Source organism: Mus caroli, chromosome 2 (assembly GCF_900094665.2).
Source record: "Mus caroli chromosome 2, CAROLI_EIJ_v1.1, whole genome shotgun sequence".
In the NCBI taxonomy this organism is placed as follows: Eukaryota; Metazoa; Chordata; class Mammalia; order Rodentia; family Muridae; genus Mus; species Mus caroli.
Genome location: NC_034571.1, coordinates 99,653,823 through 99,674,964, shown reverse-complemented (window position 1 = coordinate 99,674,964; position 21,142 = coordinate 99,653,823). Strand labels below are relative to the sequence as shown.

General features: G+C 40.5%; 1 protein-coding gene across 1 annotated transcript in view; it reads right to left on the bottom strand.

The window, feature by feature from the left end:
• Dcdc1 (doublecortin domain containing 1) overlaps positions 1–21,142 on the bottom strand; it is a 361,410-nt gene that overhangs the window by 195,236 nt on the left and 145,032 nt on the right. The window contains 5 exon segments of the mRNA XM_029468240.1: positions 2,728–2,846; positions 5,806–5,867; positions 5,869–5,964; positions 9,031–9,072; positions 9,074–9,133. Of these exon segments, the coding sequence (XP_029324100.1) occupies positions 2,728–2,846; positions 5,806–5,867; positions 5,869–5,964; positions 9,031–9,072; positions 9,074–9,133 (379 nt within the window).

Here is a 21,142-nt window from a genome sequence, read left to right as displayed (position 1 = left end):
ATAGATAGGAAACTCGCAGGCCCTAGGGTTAAAGCTGCTATTGTAATTATGCTAAATGGCCATGCTACAAAATTTCTTTTTTAAATGTTTATTTTCATGACTACAGATTTCAGCAGCTCTCTACCCTGGTCAGAAAGGGTTTTGGTTTTGGTTTTGGGTGCTCAACCCAACACAGGGCATCTATATTAATTTCCCCTACCACCAATGCTCAGGGAACATCATGGAAATGGAGACAGATAGAATGTAAGAATCAGAGGGTGGAGACAAGTGCTTTTAAATGCTGTCTAGGACATGACAAAGCAAAGGTAGCCATGAGACCTCAGCAGCTGCAGTTAAATGCACAACTACACAACACCAAGCCAGTCCAAATCCCAGCACAGTTGGGGCAGATGTTCTCCAGGTCCTCCCCCTTACAGGGAGGGAGCTATTGGTAGTGGAGAATCATACATTACTGAGGGTGTGGCCACTGATAGCTTCCCTGTACTTTAGTGGATGGCCCCACACCCATGCACAATGGGCAGTTATAACATTACTTAAATAAGCTATCCAAAGAAAGGGGGAGGGGATAGGGACGGAACGGGGACAGAGACGGAGACAGAGAAAAGAAAGGAAGAAAGAAACCTACAGTTGAGGAAAGGGATGAGAGAGCTTTAAGGGGGAACTTAAATGGTAGATGTAATCATATTCAATTGTGTACATGTGTAAAGTTTTCAAAAAAAATTAACCAAGTCACCAGTTCTGGGAGTAATAATAGAAATTCTACCATAGAAATTATGAAAATTATTAAAAATAAGTACATGAATGGATAGAGAGATTTCTAAATGATTAAGAGCACTGGCAGCTTTCCCGGAGGATGTAGGTTCAATTCCCAACAACCAAAAGCCAGGTAACAACTGGCTGTGGTTCCATTTTAAGGCTCTCACCCTCTGTGACCTCCATGGGCATTGCATACACATGGTGAACAGATATGTGCAGGAAAAACACTCATACACTAAAGTAAATACAATCTCAAAATATGTAAATGAGTGTGACTGTTAAGGACTGAAATGACCATTTTAGAGTACAGAGAGAAATAGAGTATACAATTAAGCAAATTAACATATTTAGTTTGCACTAAGTAAAAGCTACTTCATGTTGTTATATTTAAGGACCCAACCAACTCAATAAAACAACATTTTTTACTACCAATAAAGTGAAATTTAAAATGACTACATGAAGAGTAGGGTATGTGGTTTGGCAATAAAATAGTGGCAAGCAGGAACTGAAAATCTAAGTTCTAGCCAGAAATCTAAAAGAACGCTCTAGGCGAATTTTCTTCTAAAGAATCATTGAATATATTTCTATTATCATGTGTGCATGCATGTACATTCATGACAAACCACGGTGCCAAATGTAGGTCATACCGCAGTGTTCATATGTAGGTCAGGGGACAGTTTTAGAGTTGGTTCGTTCCTCCCACCTTTAAATAGGTTCTGAGACCTGGATTTGTGAACCGAGCTTGTGTCTAGTGTGCCTTTACCTCCTAAGCCATCTTCTGCAGCCAGCTTGAAGCAGATATAATAACTTGAGGAAATATTGCTGCATGCAAAATAAATCTTCCTATGAGTGGGAAAATGCCCATTAAGAAAGAATTCGGGTGAATTATTTTTCTTTCTACCAAGAAAAAGAGAGCAGGAGGATGCACAGGCCAGTTTGATTTAGCAATGGATTGTCCCTGACTAGGAGTGAACGTCATCAAAATGCTTTCGGAGTTTTGGTTATGCCCTTTACTCTATCCTTTTAGTTGTATACTAAAGACATGTAATTTGCTAAATTATGTAGTACTAAAGCTAGATGAGATCATACAGAGAGGCCGCTTCATACAGAGAGGTCGCCCAACCCAACCTAGCACAGGTGCCATGCTGTGACAACCAATACGCTACTTACAAGTTACATATTTCTATTTAAATTTAAGGTCACTTAAATAAATTAGAAAACTAAGTTCCTTAGTCATGGAGTATGCTTCCATCCTCACGCACTGCATGGTGGGAAACCATAAGATCCTTAAGACCAGAGATGCCAGCTAGAACCCTGGCTCACCAGGTGCCAGCATTGTGAGTTTGGACAACACATTTTCTTGTCTCTGAGTAGTAGAATGCTAACATAGACTTATGGTTTGAAAATAAAATAAAAATGCTACACCATTAATTTAGAAGTCAATGCTGAATAGCTGACACTTTATATTATTTAGAGATAAAAAGCTGATATTCTTCTGTTCCTGGGCAGTCACAAGCAAGATGGTGTTAAACTCCCAGATTCTCCCAATGATTCCTGACTTCCTTCCCCTGTCTCACAGGTCCCCTGCTACACTGCCTTCATTTTCACTTTGTCATCATTAAACCCAGCATTTAAATATGAAAATGTAGAGGAAAAAAATCTATCTTGTACTGAAATGAATTAACTTAAAGTTTTTCATTTGGAAATAACCACCAAACAGCTTTTAAAACCAAATTGTGACTTCTTTAAAGCAGAAACTGTTCATTGTCCCCAAATATTCCTTTAAAAACAAAGGGACATGGCTAGGTCGTTTAGGCCTGACCCCATTAGACCATGAAGTAAGTCAATGCAACAAGTATTGCTTAAGGCAATCCAGAGAAGTAGTTCAGTGTTGGGAGATCTCTTGCTGTGGGAAATCCTGAATTAGGTGATGGGTTACTTTAATTAAATATACGTTAATTTACTCGTCACATCCAAATAGTGGAACAGCATCAGCATCCATTAGGGTCTTACATACAGCAGTAATACCATCTCTGTCAAAAGCAGTCACTCGGGCAAAGGTCAAAGCCAAAACGGGATTTAGTGGAGATCTTAAAAAAAAAATGGGAAAAAAATATTTAAGCTACCTGCATAATATACATTGAAATTAGAGCACAAGTAACCACGAGGGTACTTAATACTGATATTGAATAAAACCTTTCATTCTCGAGCTCCTCTAGTGATATGTGAATACACATTTTAATTCGTTTAGCTAATTTATAACGTACCCAAGGATGGTTGCAACATATGCAGTTAAAAAAGAATTGCACATCTAAAAGTTGCCAAAGTGAAAGACTGTAACTGAGAAGACATGTTCATCTAATTCTTTTTCCCAGTGTAACTAATTAAGATAAACGCATAATACTAAGTACAAACAACTATGTTTTGTAAGATCACTAAATGTAATTAAGTGTAGTTACCCTAATTTCATTTACATACTGCTTGATTTGATTTACAAAGCATACTGCTGTTTTAATTGAATTTGAGAAATAAAATCAAATATCAAACATCTTAAATAACGAGTATGGTCTTCTATGAGCTATTTTTTCTCTAGATTTATAACAAATATTTAGGGTTTAATTCTACAATGGGACCTGTATTGTCTCCCATGAAATATTGTCAATAGTATTGAAACTGTATTTAATTATGATTAGACAGACAAATCCAGGCTGTGGAAGATGCTACAAGAAAAGCGCTCAGATTCTTGGGGAAAAAAAATCATGGAAGAGGCAGAATAAAGGTGAAGGGAAAGTTTTAGCTTAAAAGGAGATACGGCAGTGGAGGAAATCTACCTAGCCTCTGGGTTACAGCGAGCTGGGAGGCACCTGTGGGTAGCTGACTGCCGAGTGGGTGTCAGATGATAACGTGTTATTATGGACTGTTAGGCATACAGTGTGGTTACACAGAAGGTCCCTTCTTCAATCTGCCAGAAGCACTTAAGGAGTAAAATTTTAATAATTGACTGCAATTACTTTCAGGAGAGATAAACAAATAGGAAAGCTCATTAAATGGCTGGATGAAAATGAAGAGCATGAAAATATTTGTTATAATAGTCTTCCAACTTGTCATGTATTTGATACTTTTCAAAATATGCAAAATTTGGAGGCGATACTGATTTTGACAGATGAGCATGGCCTCCTATGTCAAAATAAGTTATAAGCACCAAAATACCCCCTGAGAACAAATGCTGTTCATTAGGTCAATACTGTGCATTTTCTCAGCGTAGGTTAAAGTACATACCATACAGTTTTAGAAAAACCCATTTTAAAAATTCCACTGGTGGCAAGATACTGGCATAGTTATCTTTTGCCCTGTATCACATTAGTGATTTATTTTCAAAACTAGGGTAATATTGCATCATCTTATTAAAATAAAATGAGTCACAAACAAATCTATGGACTTACACGGTTCTGAAGCCACAACTAGCCAGCTGATTCCAGAATATTCCATATTTATGGAACCTTACTGATGTTTTCACTAATATGATTGTTCAAGAATACACTATATATATATACATATATATATATATATATATATATATATATATATATATATATAGGCATGGAGCCAATCATCGATTTCACTTTGCCGGTAACATTAAGAGGAAATAACTAGGCATACTTGATTAGAGCCGTTCTCTGCCATCAGAAGGGCTTGCCAAATTATGCCAAAATCCTTACTGCTATAAAACCCATCACCATTTACATCATTGAAAAACAATTCTGCTCCTAGTGTAAGTTAGACTCACTTGAAATTTGCCTACTGTGTAAATGTTTTCATCCGTTATGCACATTCTAATTCTATAAATTAGACAGTGTAAGAAATCAACATGTGTCTTAATGTTGTTCTATTGGGACAAACAAAACATTTGTGGCATGGCCCTCTGCCCCGACACCTTCATGGGTTTCTAAGGCGACTGTTATTTGAAGTTAGAAAACTTGAACAAATACCAAATCCAAACCTAATCAGTTCCTCGTTGGCGGATATTTCGATCCGTCTCTAGTGTTTTCATTATTGTTACTGCAAGATCAATTATACCTTACATGCAACACAATTTTGTTCTACCTCTAAACAATGGGCTAAGAAAATTTAAAACAGGGCAAAAAAAAAAGAAGTATGTTTAAGTTTCCTGACAAGCAGTTTCAGAGTTCATCTGGATATGTCCTGTCAAAATACGCATACATTTCTGAGATTTTTTTTTTCAACACAAGAGCGCAGCCCATCAGTGGCTAGATACAGTAATCCTTTTCTTTCTTCGGAAACGCGGAGAAATTTATGCAGGAATTTACCAATCCACAAAAAAACTTACACAATGCTCAGCAAATAGTCAGTAATTATTGTGAGATAATGTTCGCCCTGTGAGAAACACAGCTTCGATAGGAGAGCTTTACCAATTTATCCCTGGCTCTCCTGTCAGTGGTGCTTAGGAAGTTACGACTTTATTTGTGAAAACATAGAGAAATACTGGGGAATCATGTTGTCTACAGCTTCATAAATCTTGCTTAAGATCCTTTTCAATTACCATCCATTTCTCCTTTAAAAGGGGACACCCCCCCAAAAAAAATAGAGGAGAGGAAGCGGGTCAGGGCAGTGTGTGGCAGGCAGCGGCAGCATGATGGGCTTGGGCCCCCCGTGGCGTTTCCATCTGCCGTCATTAAGGTGACTACTCAGACATGAACAAATCCCTCTTGCTGTGCTGACAGGCAGACCTCAAGAAGTATGACAAGGCTTAAAGAGAGAAAGAGAGAGAGAGAGAGAGAGAGAGAGAGAGAGAGAGAGAGAGAGAGAGAGAGAGAGAGAGAAACGGAGACAGAGGGAGACAGAGAGTCGGTCATATTCCTTCTTTAAGCAATGCTGCCTTACAAAAAGAAATGTCCCTTACATTTATTTATAAAAAAAAAAAGTGTTTTTCTTAATTCTTAAAGGGTCTAACTCGGCTTCTCAATTCTACTACACTAGTGCTAAATCTCAGAGGTTTAACCCACGGGATAAACACCTTGCAGGTCCTACCTGTATGCTTTCCCATAAGAAAGCCCCCTTTTTTGCCCATTCTTCAGCTGCGGTAGACTCTTAAATCTCTTGATCGAAAATCCGGGCTGAAGAAAAATGGAGGCCTTGTGACCTGATGGAGGAACCTTGAAGCTGCTCCTGGTGGATTCTGAGAAGGAGCTGGTGGAGGGCAGGTGAAGGGGATGAGGAGGAAGACATAAGCTACGTGAACATCTGTAACAAACTGTCTCTGCTCTGTAACAAATGGAGTCCAAACAAATGATAATTAAATTCATATAGAATGTTAAAAGAAGTGTGAAATGACGGCAATGTTTAGTTCAGTGTAAAGTAACAAAATGAGCATGGGCTTTTAACCAGCAGGGGGTGCCACAGGCTTGTGATTGAGCCCTGACCCTTTGGCACAGAGCCCGAAGGCAGATGTGACAGTCTCACAGAAAGAGCATTTAGCTTCCACACCCGGTAACAATCCTCTTTGATGAGGGCTATGCTTGTCATGTCTGCGCCGCACGGTTTGTTAGGTCTTTCCAGGCCAGATTCAAGTTTTACTGTTACAACAGGCTAGCTCCCTGGCCCCAAGCAGCTCCTGGTACCTGGGTGGGTGTGGGGGGACGACGTAAGAATAATTCCCCCCGCTTACAGGACTGCACAATCAATGTGCTGGTTCTCGGGTTCTGCCGGCTCTTTTAGAGCTCTTCTGTGAGTATTTTACTTTCAAGCCCTGCAAACCTTGGGAGTGTTTTCAGGGACCGATGCCTGGGAGTCGTGAGTAAGACATAACTGGAGTGAGAGTGTGAGGTGAAGCCACTCCCCATTTTAAATAATAGCCGTGTAGGAGCCCTGCTCCTTGCAGCCAGAGACTAAGCTATGAAGAGGGTTCATATTTAAAACACATTCAAATGTAAAGTAAATCCAGTGGAACTGTGGCATGTGAGGTACTTTAAAAAGACATCTTTCATTATCATCTGTCACCTTTGTTCAGCTTTCCCGCCCCTGTTTGGCTCCTCATGCTATCCATCACTCGGCCCCTCCCCCAGCCTTCTGTCACAGGCCTCCTTTTCCTCTCTCCCTTGTCAGTTCTTGTACTTTCTTGATTTCTTATCACTCTGTGGTCTCTGCGGGGATGTAGTCGTTTAGATCTCTCTCTCTCTCTCTCTCTCTCTCTCTCTCTCTCTCTCTCTCTCTCATTAATTTCTGCCAAAGGCACACTGAAGAGTGCTAAATGCTGTGTCTTGGAAGAAAAGACGTTTCAGTCCCATAAACATGTTGGGTGTCTCACTTCATTGGCCATAAGCCTTGACTAAGTGCAATAGTGCATTAGTCTTTTTGGTCAATGACTACACTTACAGAAAACCTCAGAGCTAAGCCCTGCCCTAATTGAATGTAACACTGATGTCAGTCAGCCCTTTGTTAGCCAAACTTTTGGTTAGAGCCTCAAAGAGCTGGAAATGATGAAATATTTCTTTTTATTTTATATTAACTCTATCTCTTCCCCGACAGAGCCAAATTAGGATGGCAGCGTCTGCTCTCTTAGGTTGCTTAGGAGGTGAAGGCATTAGTGAAAACCTGTGTTGCTTTCTTTTCCTCACAGGAAGTCCGAACATATTTCATGTTTTATTTCCAGAGCCTTGCATTTAGTTCCCCATGCCCTCAACCCTTGAGCTTCGTTTAGCTGTTTTGCTTTGATTTCCAAAAACATGTGATGCCAGTCATTTTTTAAATCACAAGGCTTTTGCTCTATAGATATCACTTTTTGGTAAAGAAGAAAGTCATGAAAAGTTTAAGGCCTGATTCTGGGCTATGGGTGTGTACAAAGGCCCAGGGCTGTGTGGAGGATATGGACTCTAAGCTCTGACTTCCTAGAGCACGTGACCAGATCCACTCTCACAGGGATCTATACAGTCTCCATCTCCCTAACTTGACAGAATGCATGATTAGGTGTCCAGGGATGGGCATTCACAAGTCTACGGGAGGTAAGAACCTTTGCACCTTCCATCTGTAGGTCACTGGTTAGGGCTGGTCTGTGGAAACCCAAAACTGTGATAATCTTTATCCACTTATTTTTAAAGCTATCATCACTGGGCCTTTACAGGATGAGAGTTTGCTCTGGGATCTGAGTAGAGTAGGAAACCTCATAGAGTAGTAATTGAGACCACACAAGGGAGCAGACGGTAGATCAGAAGGCTGCTCTCTGACAGAGTTCTGTGATGTCCCTAGTTAATTGTCTGCAAGCCACACCCCCACTTACTTGCAGGCTGAAACAAAGCACAGTCTCAGTGAGTTATTAGTCAATACACAAAGTTTCCATGGGGTAACAGTTATATCCTGTATAAGGCACCTCAAGTTTCTGACATTTACTGACATATAAAATAGTGGGGAAAGAGTGGGAGATAGGTAGAAAATTCTAGAAGGACTTTGGCACCATGGTGATTTGTATAATCATGAATATGATAATTAAAAGAAAGCAGCTAAGGTTCTGGATCTTTTTCTAATAAATTAAAGTAACATTTTCCTGTCTTCTCTGGAATCAGCATTATCCAGAGAATGCCACCAAACTAAGCTACAGCTATCATGAACCAGGTTATGAATGTCTCCAGACAGAGGTAGGTCTGAGGGTGCTGGACTGAGTAGAGAAAAGAGTGAGCCTCCAAACAAAGAGGAGGCAACAGAGACCAAGACACTGGTGTGCACTCGGGCGCATAACCCCAATTTGTAAACAACGGGGTGTTCCGTGTCCTTTTATGCAAGACAAAAGCCCAAAATAAAGACCCTGAACATGTTGGTTCTGCCTGGGGAAAAAAAAGCATCCCAAATGTCTGGGAAATAGGCAAAGGTAAGAGTGCCCAAGATAACCCAGTGGCGTTTGCTCGAGGTGAGCAAGGTTGACGATCACAGTTGTCTATGTCAGTCACTCAGGATGCCTGGCTTATGCCCAGAGTATACCCTCTACCAAATACTATGGAATTTTTTAAGAAGTGTAAATAAATTAATGAGTAAATAGAGAACAATCTTGATGTATCCAAACCAGTTTTCAGTATAGAAAAATTTGTAAATACAAAGATAGTGATGGTTGAGATGAGGCTAGGTTAAGGTCCAGGAGTCAACACTCAACTGAACCTCACCTTGCAGAACAATAAATGACTGTATTTTATAAGCTGTCTTAAGATGTGTTTACATTAACTCTAAGTTATACAGGGAATACTCATATTCACACAAACTGTTACTCACTCTTTGCATTGTATCATCACTTTGAATTTGGCTATCAGACTCTTAAATCTCTTCTATGGTAGTAAACAGAAATCTCTCCGATATCTTTACCATTTTCATACACCTGATAAATGAGCACATAGAAAAATAGAAATATATATGTGTGGACACATGTAAAGGGGCATGTGTAAAGCAAACAACCAACTGTCTGAGGTGTATGAGTAATTGGCTATAAAATCAATAGCACTAAGCAAGAAAGGGCTCTGTTTCCCCCTTAGACTTGGTGTCTCACCTGACTCCCATTCCCCACCTTCTTAGAATAGAAGAAAGGAAGGAGGAACATTGGTCCCAACAGATGCTTCACTGGAGCCAACATCAGCCAAAGGTCAGCTAGCAACCAATTAACTAGCTCATTGCATTCTCCTTGGAAAAACAGAAAGCCACAAATTACATGGAGAATGTTCAATTTGTTTTTAAAAGATATCAGTGCGCTCTTCATCTTTTGAGTCATTCAACGAAATTCAACCTGACAGGTTTATTACATAACAGGATGGTGAAGGTCAGTCATTTTAACTGTGCAAACTCAACAAGTTGTTGAAAACAGAGATAAAATATTGCATTATGCAACAGTCGCTGGGAGAAAAGGGGGAAAAAACCGAGAGCAGCAAATGTTCTGGTCAAAAGGATCCGAATAAACCAGTCCTGACAGGACGGCCCCACTAAAGTGAACACTCCCCCTGTCCGTCCTGAGGACCCATGCAGGGTGCTCCATTCACTAGGCAAGAAAGGACTCAGGCCAGAGGGAGGCCTGATGAATAATTTAAATCCCTGCTTTTTAGCTTTTTTTTTCTTCCTCAAAAGTTCTTTTCTTCCATTTCTGATATGCCCATCACATTTTAGTGGGGGACTGTTTTACATATATCTCATGCTATTTCCAGAGAAAAGTTGGAAGAATAACTTCCTGAAAAACAGAAAACTGTCTTTTGTTCTTCGGAGTTAGTTCGAACCTTAATCGGTAAGTTTTAACCAAGTTTGGGAAACAATGAGCTTCAATGGTGCTTCTGCACGGTATTGGGGGAAAGGGGATTTAAGAAGAGTAAGCATGTAAAAACCCTGCAGAGGATGGGACGATCCCACTTAGCACTCCTACGGCCCCACAGTGACAGGGTGGACAGCCTATGGCCTCTGCCTGGCAACACTGGATTATTAATCCCTGAAGTGTCTTTTCCTAATGGGGATTTAAGAAGAGAGAGAGAGAGAGAGAGAGAGAGAGAGAGAGAGAAAGAAAGAAAGAAAGAAAGAAAGATGGAAGGAGGGGAGAGGAAGGGAGAGAGGGAAGGGGAGGGGGAGGAAGGAAGAAGGAGAGGAGGAGAGAGGAAAAAGGAAGGAAGGAAGGAGGGAAGGAAGGAAGGAAGGAAGGAAGGAAGGAAGGAAGGAAGGAAGGAAGGAAGGATATAGACTGTCTGTCTTTTCTAAGTAACAATAGAGTTCTCAGTAAGCAGTTTCTCTAAATTTGCAAATATGTACGGGTGAAGTGGGAAGAGAATCTTGCTATTCCAATTATCTCTTCAAGACTGTAGTCCAAAAGGAAACTCTTAAACAAAACCTGAGTTTACTAGCAAAGCGGTTGCTCCAGTTTGTGTTGATAGATATGAGACTGAGGGATTTATGTATACTTATTTGTCTAGACTGCTAGACTGTGGTCCCAGAGTGCAACAAGTTACATTCTAGGGAAAAGACAGTGGGCGCTAACTGCCCAACTGAGAGCAGTTGAGCAGAGCACTGCTCCACACCTAGCACCACCATTAAACACTGCTTTGTTCACTGCTGATAATGAGACTTCCTGTGCTCTGTTGGCCGGAGGAAGGGGTGATGGGGGGGGGGGTGGCAAAACAAGAGCCCAACAGACAAAAAAACCAAATCAGTGCACTGAAAACAGAAACACTGGCTCTAATTCCCCAACATTCTCCTGGGGCCTAAAGAAAACAGGTGTTTCCACAGTAAGGCAGCTATTCCTTCAAGCAGAATTCTTTGACACTCTCACTTTCCCAAGGTGTGCATTTGGTTTTTAATATCACAGGACTAACTAGGCTACTCACACTGCCAGTCTGGGGTGCTCGTTCATGTGAGAAGTATTTTTCCTTCTAATGCGCAGTGTTTAGACACAGACCGAGCACTGGCTGAGCATTTCTATCACAGATGAGATAGAAGCAGGCAAATGAAAGCTTGCTTTCTTACTGCTCATCACTGGCTTAAGAAAAATCAGCTACTGATAGGGCTTCACCTCCTATGGCTCTGAAATTCAATTCTTACTTATGAAACAGGACTTCTCACCCAAAGCAGTCAGGGCTAGCCTTGGCACTGTAGATAACAGAAACTAGAAAATGATAATCTGGATCCTCTGTAGTAACACAGCTCCTGATAACAGAAGAACGCTTACAGATAGGAATGTATGTCTATGCCCCTGGTCTCGTGAGGCATGGAGGTCTCAAAAGTGTTCTGTGTGGCATAGAATTTTCATTCTCCTTCATGTTGATATTAAGTTTTCTTGAGCCAGGTTAAATTTGGTTGACATTAGTGGTTCCCTGGTATGTAATGGATGTACGCGTTCATTTACTGAGTGCTACGAAATGTCAAGTGTTGGCCAGGTAGTTAAAATATCCTGAGTGTAAGGTCCCTGTTTATTAGACGGTTGTTGTCTTCCAGGTAAGATGAGGAACAGACAACAAGCAATACATGCATAGTAAGAATTCTATCTAATTTTTGAAGGCACATCTACAGTAGTGAGACCTGTCATTTATATGATTTCCTGGGACTTCTTAAGCAAGGAGAATGCAGAATTAAAAATGAAAGCATATGAAATATTCATTTAGAAGAATAAGACTTCACAAGTTGCATACATTTCAAAGCTCATACAGGAAAACCAGTATAAACATTAAATAAACTTGCAAATACATTCTCCAAGATTAACTCTCCAAGGCCTCTTCTCTACTCATGTCTTTGCATGGTTATTCTGAAAGTGTTTTATCAAAAGGGACATAGAACACATGGCCCAGGCACAAGCATTTTCATGAAAATCAGGGACAGGACAAAGATGGTGTCTTTCTTTCTGTCACTTGACTAATGACAATTATGGTTCTTGATTGGAAAGGTCTCTCTTAGTGTCCTAGGTATCTGGTCAGTTCATAAAGATTCTGGGAGTTGAGTCTGAACTTGATTTAAAAAAAAAAACTGTCCTCAGTTTTCTTCAAGCTATAAATTACAAAATGTGTGAGGGTTTTTCACAAATTAGTTGAATCTGTTGATTTTATAGCATGCTTGACTTCTGTTAGCTGTGTTGTGTTGTCTGTTGTTCTACTGTACAGAAAGTACAACTCTTTCTGACCATGTGGCCATCTTTTTACATCAAAACAGCTAGGACAACTGGACTATATAGATGACTGACTACAAGGTACTGATTCCATCCCACTAGGTCCAAACGCATGCCTTCATGCCACAGTTTGAATCTTATGTCCCGGGCAAAAGCTTCTATGTTAAAGGATGGGGCCCAGGACAGTGCTACTGGAGGGTTCCCTATCTAAGAGCAGGACTGACCTATCTCTAGATAGATGCTAGGTTGTTATTACTTCACCATTGAATAAACAGCAGGACTCCCATTCTGGAAGCATCATTGCTGCACCACACTCTGCAGACATGTTGTGTTATGCTGCTTACCACAGGGTCAAAACCCTGGAGTTAATCAACATGAACTGGAACTCACAAGACTGTGAGAGAGATTAGCCATCTATGACATTTGGTTATAGTGACAGAAATACTGCTAACATATCCCAGCCAGTTTTCTCTGGGCCATACCTCACTAGTGTCATAGCAACTCTGACACAGCATGGTGCAAACGAGAATGAAATTGAACTGAATTCAAAGAGGCAATAGTCCTAACCACTTGTGGCTAACATGTGTTCTGTTTGCAAATTTTATAGGAGTTCATGCTCATGTGAACACCACCTGTATAATGGAAATAAGCCTGCTCTTTGTGTGTCTGAAGGATGTGAGTGTTAGCTTTATGTACATACAGTTCAGAGTAAGAAGGTAATAAGTGCTATTTGAGGGCGAAACAATGCAGTAGAACAGGTGCTAGACAGCAGGGTCCACCTACTGAGATGGGAGTAACCATAAGTAGATGCTCAAGACAGACCCTCTTGGAAGAATGATTTGGAAATGAGAGGAAGAGACAAGCAGATAGGTTTGGAGAAGAGCACTGTAGCAGAGGAAAGCACAGAGCAAATAATTCAGCACAAATGTGTGGTGTGTTCCAGGGCTGGTGAGGAGGCTACTGTCTTTGCAGCAGAAAGAGAGGGGCAAACATGAAGGCAAACAGATAAAGGCCAAGAGAGGAATAGGGACTCAGTGATATGTTCCAATAGAAGAATAACAGTATGAGGCTCAGGTGCAATTGGGCACATGGAGATCAAAAGACAACATTTTCCCTCTTGTTGTTCCTGATGCTGCCCTGAGTCCTCCAGACTGGCTGGCAAGCTTTTGAAATATTCTCCTGGTCCATCTCATTGTGAGTGCTGGAATAACAGATGTATACAACCTACCTTTTTTTTTTTTAACTTGGATGTTGGGGACAGAGCTCAGGTTACCACATGAGGATTATGCCACCCATTCCTTTAACAGCTGAGCCTTCCATCTTCCCACCTAGCTGACAGTGTTCAAAAGATCATTATGATCCCTGCTTTGAGAATAAACTGTAGAGGCAAAAATAATAGGAAAAGCACACAACAGTGGTGAAAACCAGAAGACTAACTGTGGACATGGTTAAGAAGTGTTCTGCTTTCTTTATTGGTTGTTCCAGAGTAGTGTCGTTTGCTGATGCTTATTAATGGGGCTGAGAAATAAACTTGATGGGTAGGCTAATATTGTTGAAACAGGTCTATCAACGTAAAGTAAGCAATGTGAATATAACTTCATATGCGGTATTTGTAAAGGCATACATAGATCAATAAATATCAAAATAATTCTATTTATTACACCTATATCATAGAGACCGAGACTCAAATTTCAACTACATATAGTAAGCTGACTCGAGTGGGGATTTGCAAGCCAATGTTGTCCTTTGGTAAGTTTGCCTGGCATCACGTACGGCATCCCTTTATGGGCCACGAAAGCTCTTGCTCAGTGCCATTATCTGGCCTTTAATACTATCCGTCTGGTTAAGAGCTAGCTGTTGGGAAACAGCAGGTTTCCAACTCTACCCAACCACTGGGAAGACCACCCAGGAAGCCCTCCATGGCGTGAGCAGAAGGCCAAGTGTCTGAGCTTCAAAATGCCTCAGGGCGCAATGCTGTCAAGAGGCAATAATAGAAAAATGACCCTGCAGTGTGCGGCTGAAAGTCAGGGGCTGCACAGCAACAGGATTTACGCCAAGGGGTCTGTGCAGATAGATAATACAGCCTCACACAAAAAAATCACCTGCTGTATTTCAGGTGAATATAATTTAAAATGCTGCTATAAACTTATGTGTTGTCTGGACTGGGGTCCTCTGGGATCAGGTACTGAAATGAAGAATTGCCTGCAGTAAGGTCACTGGGGAACATTCGGGAGCAATGATGAGAACTTAGGGATTCAAAGTGGGTGGGGAAGGAGAACTGTTCACATTGTCATAGACCTCTCTTAGGAGCTCTGGAGCTAGAGAGGCCTACATCTAGAACCAGGCGCACTCAGAGTCAGGACATGGAGCCACTCCTTTGAAGCCATCTCTTAGACAAAGGCTAGGCATCATAGGCCTCACTTCAGGAAAAGGCACTCATTTCTGCTAAAGGCAACTGTTGAGGAAGAGTGGAATGGACATCTCAATCCTGCAGAGATGAACCAGTTGGCAGTTTAGAATGTGAGGCACATGTCACATGCCTGACCCCACATATCACATGCCTGACCCCCTCCCCATACCATCCTCAAACACCAGAAAGGTTACTTAAGAAAAGTATTAATTTTATGTTTCAGCAAAGCCTACCATTTAGAAGTACCAAAGCAGATGGGTACCCATGAAATAGGATTTTAGAGATGAGCTAAAAGACTACAAAGTAGCCCTCCACCAGATTTGTCAAGGCATGGCATTCAGGTAGAGATTCACTCCTTTGTCACAATTAACGTACCCTAGCTGTAGAAGAGAAAGCAAGAATCAGAATTATTACTTATTGATCCCATTATAGGCTATAATTGTCAATTTCAGCTTATTGAACCCAAGTTAAGGCTGGTAAACAGGCAGTCAGGAGTCAGTGAGAGATCAAATCAAATGGCTTCAAACAACAGATCCTCTTTTATCTGTCTACATAGTGGTTCCAAGGAAAAATTGAAACTATCGTAATTTCAGAGAACATATCTCCTAACAGCAAATTTTGAAAAAATGATGGAAACAAGAGTGAAGGACACCTGACAGTTTAGCTTGGGATAAGAATGACAGGAAGGTCAAGGTGGTTGTGGTGCCTGGAATCGGAATGGTCCTCGTGACTCATGTGTTTGAATGCTTATCCCATAGGGACTGACACTATCAGGAAGCATGGCCTTGTTGATGTACATTGGCCTTGTTTGGAGGAAGAGTGTCATTTTGGGGTGGGCAATGAGGTCTCCTATGCTTTAGATAGGCCCGGTGTGGCACACAGTCTCCTTCTGCTGCCTGCAGACCAAGATGTAGAACTCTCAGCTCCTTCTCCAGCACCATGTCTGCCTGGATGCTGTCATGTTTTCACCATGACAATAACGGGCTACACTGTAAGACAGCTTTAATGAAATGTTTTATTTATAAGAGTTGGCATGGTAATGGTGTCTCTTCGCAGCAATAAAGCCTTAAGACCATGGTGAAATCTTCAAGGTGGCTTTCATCTGTTCCAGTCACCCTAGAAAGGCTGAGTGCCTTCCCTCGAGTGTCTAGTTATATTTCACTGGAGCATCTTCTTTTACTCCAATTCTGTACTTAGCTACGGACAAAATATGGGGAATAGTCTGATAAAAACAACGCTTTCTCCAAGTACAATTCTCACCAAATTCACTCGATGACTACTCTAAATCAACAGTTAGACGATTTGCTGGGCTACTGTGTCCTTAGCCAGGGAATTTAATGAGCCCCTCTGACAAGACTTTCTTGAGGTAAAAGGGAACATGATTTTCGCTCCGATTAACTGGGCACTTGAAATTATATTTAACTCTCATTAGAACATCGTGTATATGGATTCCATGGAACACAACACGTTATACACACATGTTTGGTAAATAAAAGGCTTCATATAATCCTTTGGAAAGAATGTTAGGGAACCTTAATGAACCAAGTTTAGTCACACATCCCAAATTCTACTTCACTGAGAGTAATGAAGATTGCAGGATTTAATATGGACTAAATCAGAACTAATTTTCCCACATTCTCAGTCCTGACATCATATTTTCCATTGGGGATAGGGTAAAGGTGTTTAATGGTATTCAGTTGTTTTAATGAACCATGCCTATAACAATAACTTTACCTTAATGTGATAGCTACTTCAATTAACCAAAACTTATTCAAGCACTGTTTCTAGGAAAACATTTTTATCTACTGTGGGTAGAATCCTAAGCAGGTTTGAGTGTATCACTTCCTTTGAAGATACTGGACAATCTGCATTATGGGTTATTCAGATAAAGAATTCTGCTTGGGAATGTTCGTGATGAGTCAGATTAGCATAGGTGTCAGTGGGTAATGCCAGGGAGGGGAACATATGTGGGCAGGGAATCTTAGCAACTTGAGCATATCAAACACTCTGTGAAAAAGCTAATTGAGAGGTAAAAACAAATTAACTGCTACGGAGAAGGACAATCTCCCTGAGCTAGCGAGCGAGCGCCAGCAGCAGGAAGGTTCAGTGGTTCATTTAGTAGGAGTCACTGCTGGGACCATAATACAGCTCTGGCCCGTGGACTTTCCCTGCTGACTGCCCACCTGGCAATTCTCTGGGCACCTTCCAGGATGTCAGCGCTGCAAGGCAAAGCCTGTCTCATTACTACACGCGCGGCATGGGAGCTAATGCCGGCACCGATTGCTTTCCCCGGAGTTCGCTACTAAAGCTGTTTTTCTGTTCAGCACGTGGAAATAGATAAGATTGGATCTTTCAGAGCACAAAGATTTACATCTGGCTGCAGATGCCTGTCAGCAAAAGCAGCCCTGGGAAGATGAGCGTCTGGGATGTGAGAGGGGAAACTCAGTGTCCACCTCTAGGGGCTGTCCAGTCAAGGGGATGGGAAGCACACATCATAGATTCCTGAGTCTCACATTGTCTCAGTTTCCCTACCTGTAAAATGGGTAGCCAAACTAATCTACTACTGTGTAGTTGACACAAGAGGATTGATTGTCTCTATCATATTTTAGCCAACTTTTAAACACAGTCCTCAAAACCATAATGACAAAAATTCTGTTACTGAGATTTAATATTAAACATTTTAATATTTGTTAATTTAATATTCCAAAGATTTAAGTCAAATCGTAGTTCTTCCCCATTGTTTATTCAAATAACAGATGAAATAGAGATTCTCATGGGCTATAAACACGTATTTGGGGGGAAATGGTCAAATAGGAAAAAGAAATCAAGGATTTCACAGTGGAAAAGAAGGACATAATATATATGAATAAAAGAATAAATGACAAGATGCCACCAAAAAAAAAAGCTTTTTAAAGAAACCCTCAATGGTTCTATGGATACCTGATCTCCTTCAAGGCATTAAATTGATCCACAGAGATTTAAGTACATAATAAATAAGCAAACAAATACTCAGAGAGCTTTAAACTTGCCTAAGTGACCACAGAGAAAGGATGCAGATCTGAAACAGTTTTGAGGTGCTCTTGTGGTGTTTATGTAGCTCATCTGAGTGTCCAGGGCACAGGAAAGGCCAGGGATGCTGTAAGTGAAAGTTAGCATTCTTTCTTCCATTAACCAAATTAGCCCATTTTAAAAAATCATAAATAAGCTATAAGATACAAAGATGGGAATTTGATCTAAGGCTACAGAGACTGACACATTAGCTTTGCCTTTAAAGACTGTCCAGTCATTCTACTCCTATAAAAATAATCACAGCATTGGGCCCAGGAGGTAAAAACCCAAGACCTTCTGTCTATCAGTCACTACCAAATTCTTTTGGTTTTATAATTGTAAATAAAAACCCACTCCCAGGCCTGATTCTATAAAGAGAGTTTCCCATTGCTTGGCCTACTACCATCCCCACATTTTACAACCTTTAGATGCCACAGAAACTGGATCTGCCTCCACTGGCAATAAGTGGAAGGCAACCCAGAGAGCATCAGTAACCAATTGTGTGTGAAAGCACTAATTCCAGTGAAAAAGACATCTACCTTCCACGTCCCTCACGCCCGTCCCACCCACTCACACATCACTTGCTCTCGCGCATCAATCCTCTGACACAATCACCCACCTTACTACTTGCTCACTCTCCCTCCCACCATCCCCTACTGATTTGCTAATACCCTTTCCCATCAATCCTTTCCATCCTGCTTTCCCAGGCTAACACTGCTGACAGCATCTCTGTGGGGGTGAAAAGGAGGAGGAGTTGCAGGCAAAGCACAGGACCAGGAAGGCAGAAGTCAGTGAGCCATGGCAACAGCAGATGCTCTCATAGTGGCTAGAGGGGTTGGCAGGAGCGGGGGGGTTTGGAGTCAGAGGGGGTTAGGACAGTAAGAGAGGAAAGGAAGAGGCACACCTGTTGCCTGAGGAGCAGTACGTGGAGAGTTCAATCACTGAAGGTGAAGGCATTGGGAATCCTCCGCATGAAAAGATTTTAAGTTGCAGTAGCCAGGAAATGTACCAGAATGCTACAAACAACACAGAAAAGAGCACACATGGGGGACGCAGCAACATAAGACGTGAATAGCTATAGAGAGATAGTCGGATTATAACCTATAGGACTTTTATGCAGAGATTCCTCAAAAATGTTGTCTTTTAAAACGTGCCATTATGTTATACCATGTAATTGCCAAAATGAGACTTGAAACATGAAAATAGTACATCTTTTAAAGGGGTTCGACTGTTAAGACTGACCTGGAAAACATTTTTAAAGCATCAGTAAAGGATGAGATGAGGATGAACAGCTCGGTGGAGATGGGAAAGCATCATTCACAGTGTGAAAACTGCCTCAGATCAGAACACCCTGGATCCTGTCCCTGGGGAGGAACAGTATTCTAGAGTCACACCGTGATTATTATTGCTTATTCAGTTGTTTAACTTTAATTTTATTTTAAGTGTTTGTTCAGGTATATATATATATATATATATATATATATATATATATATATATATATATGTTACATATTGAATATATTTCCGGTACTTACTGTCCACATCCTTCTCTTTGTTCAGCCCCCTCTCATTTAGTCACTTTGTATCTTAACTCTCTCCCTTCCATTTTCACTGTATATACACATGCGTGCCTGTATATGACTATATGAGATCTGGGAACTACAAATGGGAGAAAATATATAATATTTGTTTTTCTGAGCCTGACTCAGATTAACCTGGAGTAGCATCCGTTTTCCTGCAAATGACAGACTTTTCTTTATGAACAACCCCACTGTATTCATAAAACAAATTCCCATTATTGTTTCTCTGTTGATGGACACCTCAATTGGTTCCTTAATTTACCTGTTAAAAATAGTGCTGCAGTCAACCTGAGTGGGACACCCTGATGTGGAGTCTTTGGGGTGTAGACCAAGGACCCTTATACCGGGATTAAGATGGAATCTTCAGGGGTTATGATATGTATTTTTCTGACAGCCAGTGATGTGATTGTTCTTCATGTCTTTTGGCTATTTTTACTTCATTTTTTGAGAAAGTCCTGATCATTTAATTAGTTCACTGACTGGGTTGTTTATGTGGTTTCTTTTATAATGATTAGGTATTTTTAAGTGGTTTATATATTCTACACACTGATCCTCTGGTGGATGTACACTTAGCAAAGATTTTGCTATTTGCAATGTATTAGGACGTTGGATGCCTATGGATTTTTTCTTCTTAAAATTGCTTTGTGTATCCCCAGTCTTGTGGAATCGTGACTCACATGGTTGCCTTCTTGTTGCTTCAAAGAATATCTTTGGAATTTTGATAGCAATTACATTGAATCTGTGGGTGATTTGGAAGTACTGTAGACATTTTAAAGAGATTAAGTCTTCTAATCAACCAATAGACTTTTTCCCCTGTTCATATTGCCACCTTTAATCTCCACATCAGTTATTTCGTCATTTTCAGTGTATATAGTTATTTCACCTCTTTGGTTAAGTTTTCTAAGCACTTTGCTTTTTACGATGCCATTTCAAAAACAATTGTCTTTTTATTTTCCTCATTGGCTAGTTCATTATTAGTATGGAGAAACAACCGTATTTTTGAATCATGAAAACTTACTGAATTCATGGGTTAATTCCAACAGATTTTTGCTGGTATCTTTAGGATTTTCTACCTTTATGACTACATCAACTGTAAATTGAGTTAATTCTACTTTTTCCTTTCCAATTTAGTTGCAATTTATCTCCTTATTTGATCTAGTTGTTCTGACTAGCATTTCTAGAGCAGTATTGAATAGACATAGTGAGAGAGTTGTCTCCCTTTGCTGTCATCAGATCTTAGAATAGGTATTTTCAAATTTTACCCACTTACTAGGTTCGTTGGGGTATTTTAATATATGGTCTTCATTGTCTTGATGACAAGTAAGGTGCCCTCTCTTCTGAAATAATTTTAGGAAAACTGATGTTAATTATTCTCTAATTATTTAGAGAAGTTCACCTGGGAAGAAATAACTTTCTTTGTTCAGAGGTTTTGGTTACTAATACTCTCTTCTTAACTTGATGTGTGTTCAGCATTCTAGTTTTCCTTGACTCAACCTTAGTAGGTTGAATATTTATAGGATACCTATTGCTAGATTCTACTGAATAGTCCCATACCCATGGTCATGCAGAAGGCTCTGGTTAAACTTAGTGGGTCACAAAACAAAATGAGAAGAGGAGAAAGTGGGGAAAAGCCTCGAAGATATGGGCACAGGGGAAAAATTCCTGAATAGAACAGCAATGGCTTGTGCTGTAAGATCGAGAATTGACAAATGGGACCTCATAAAA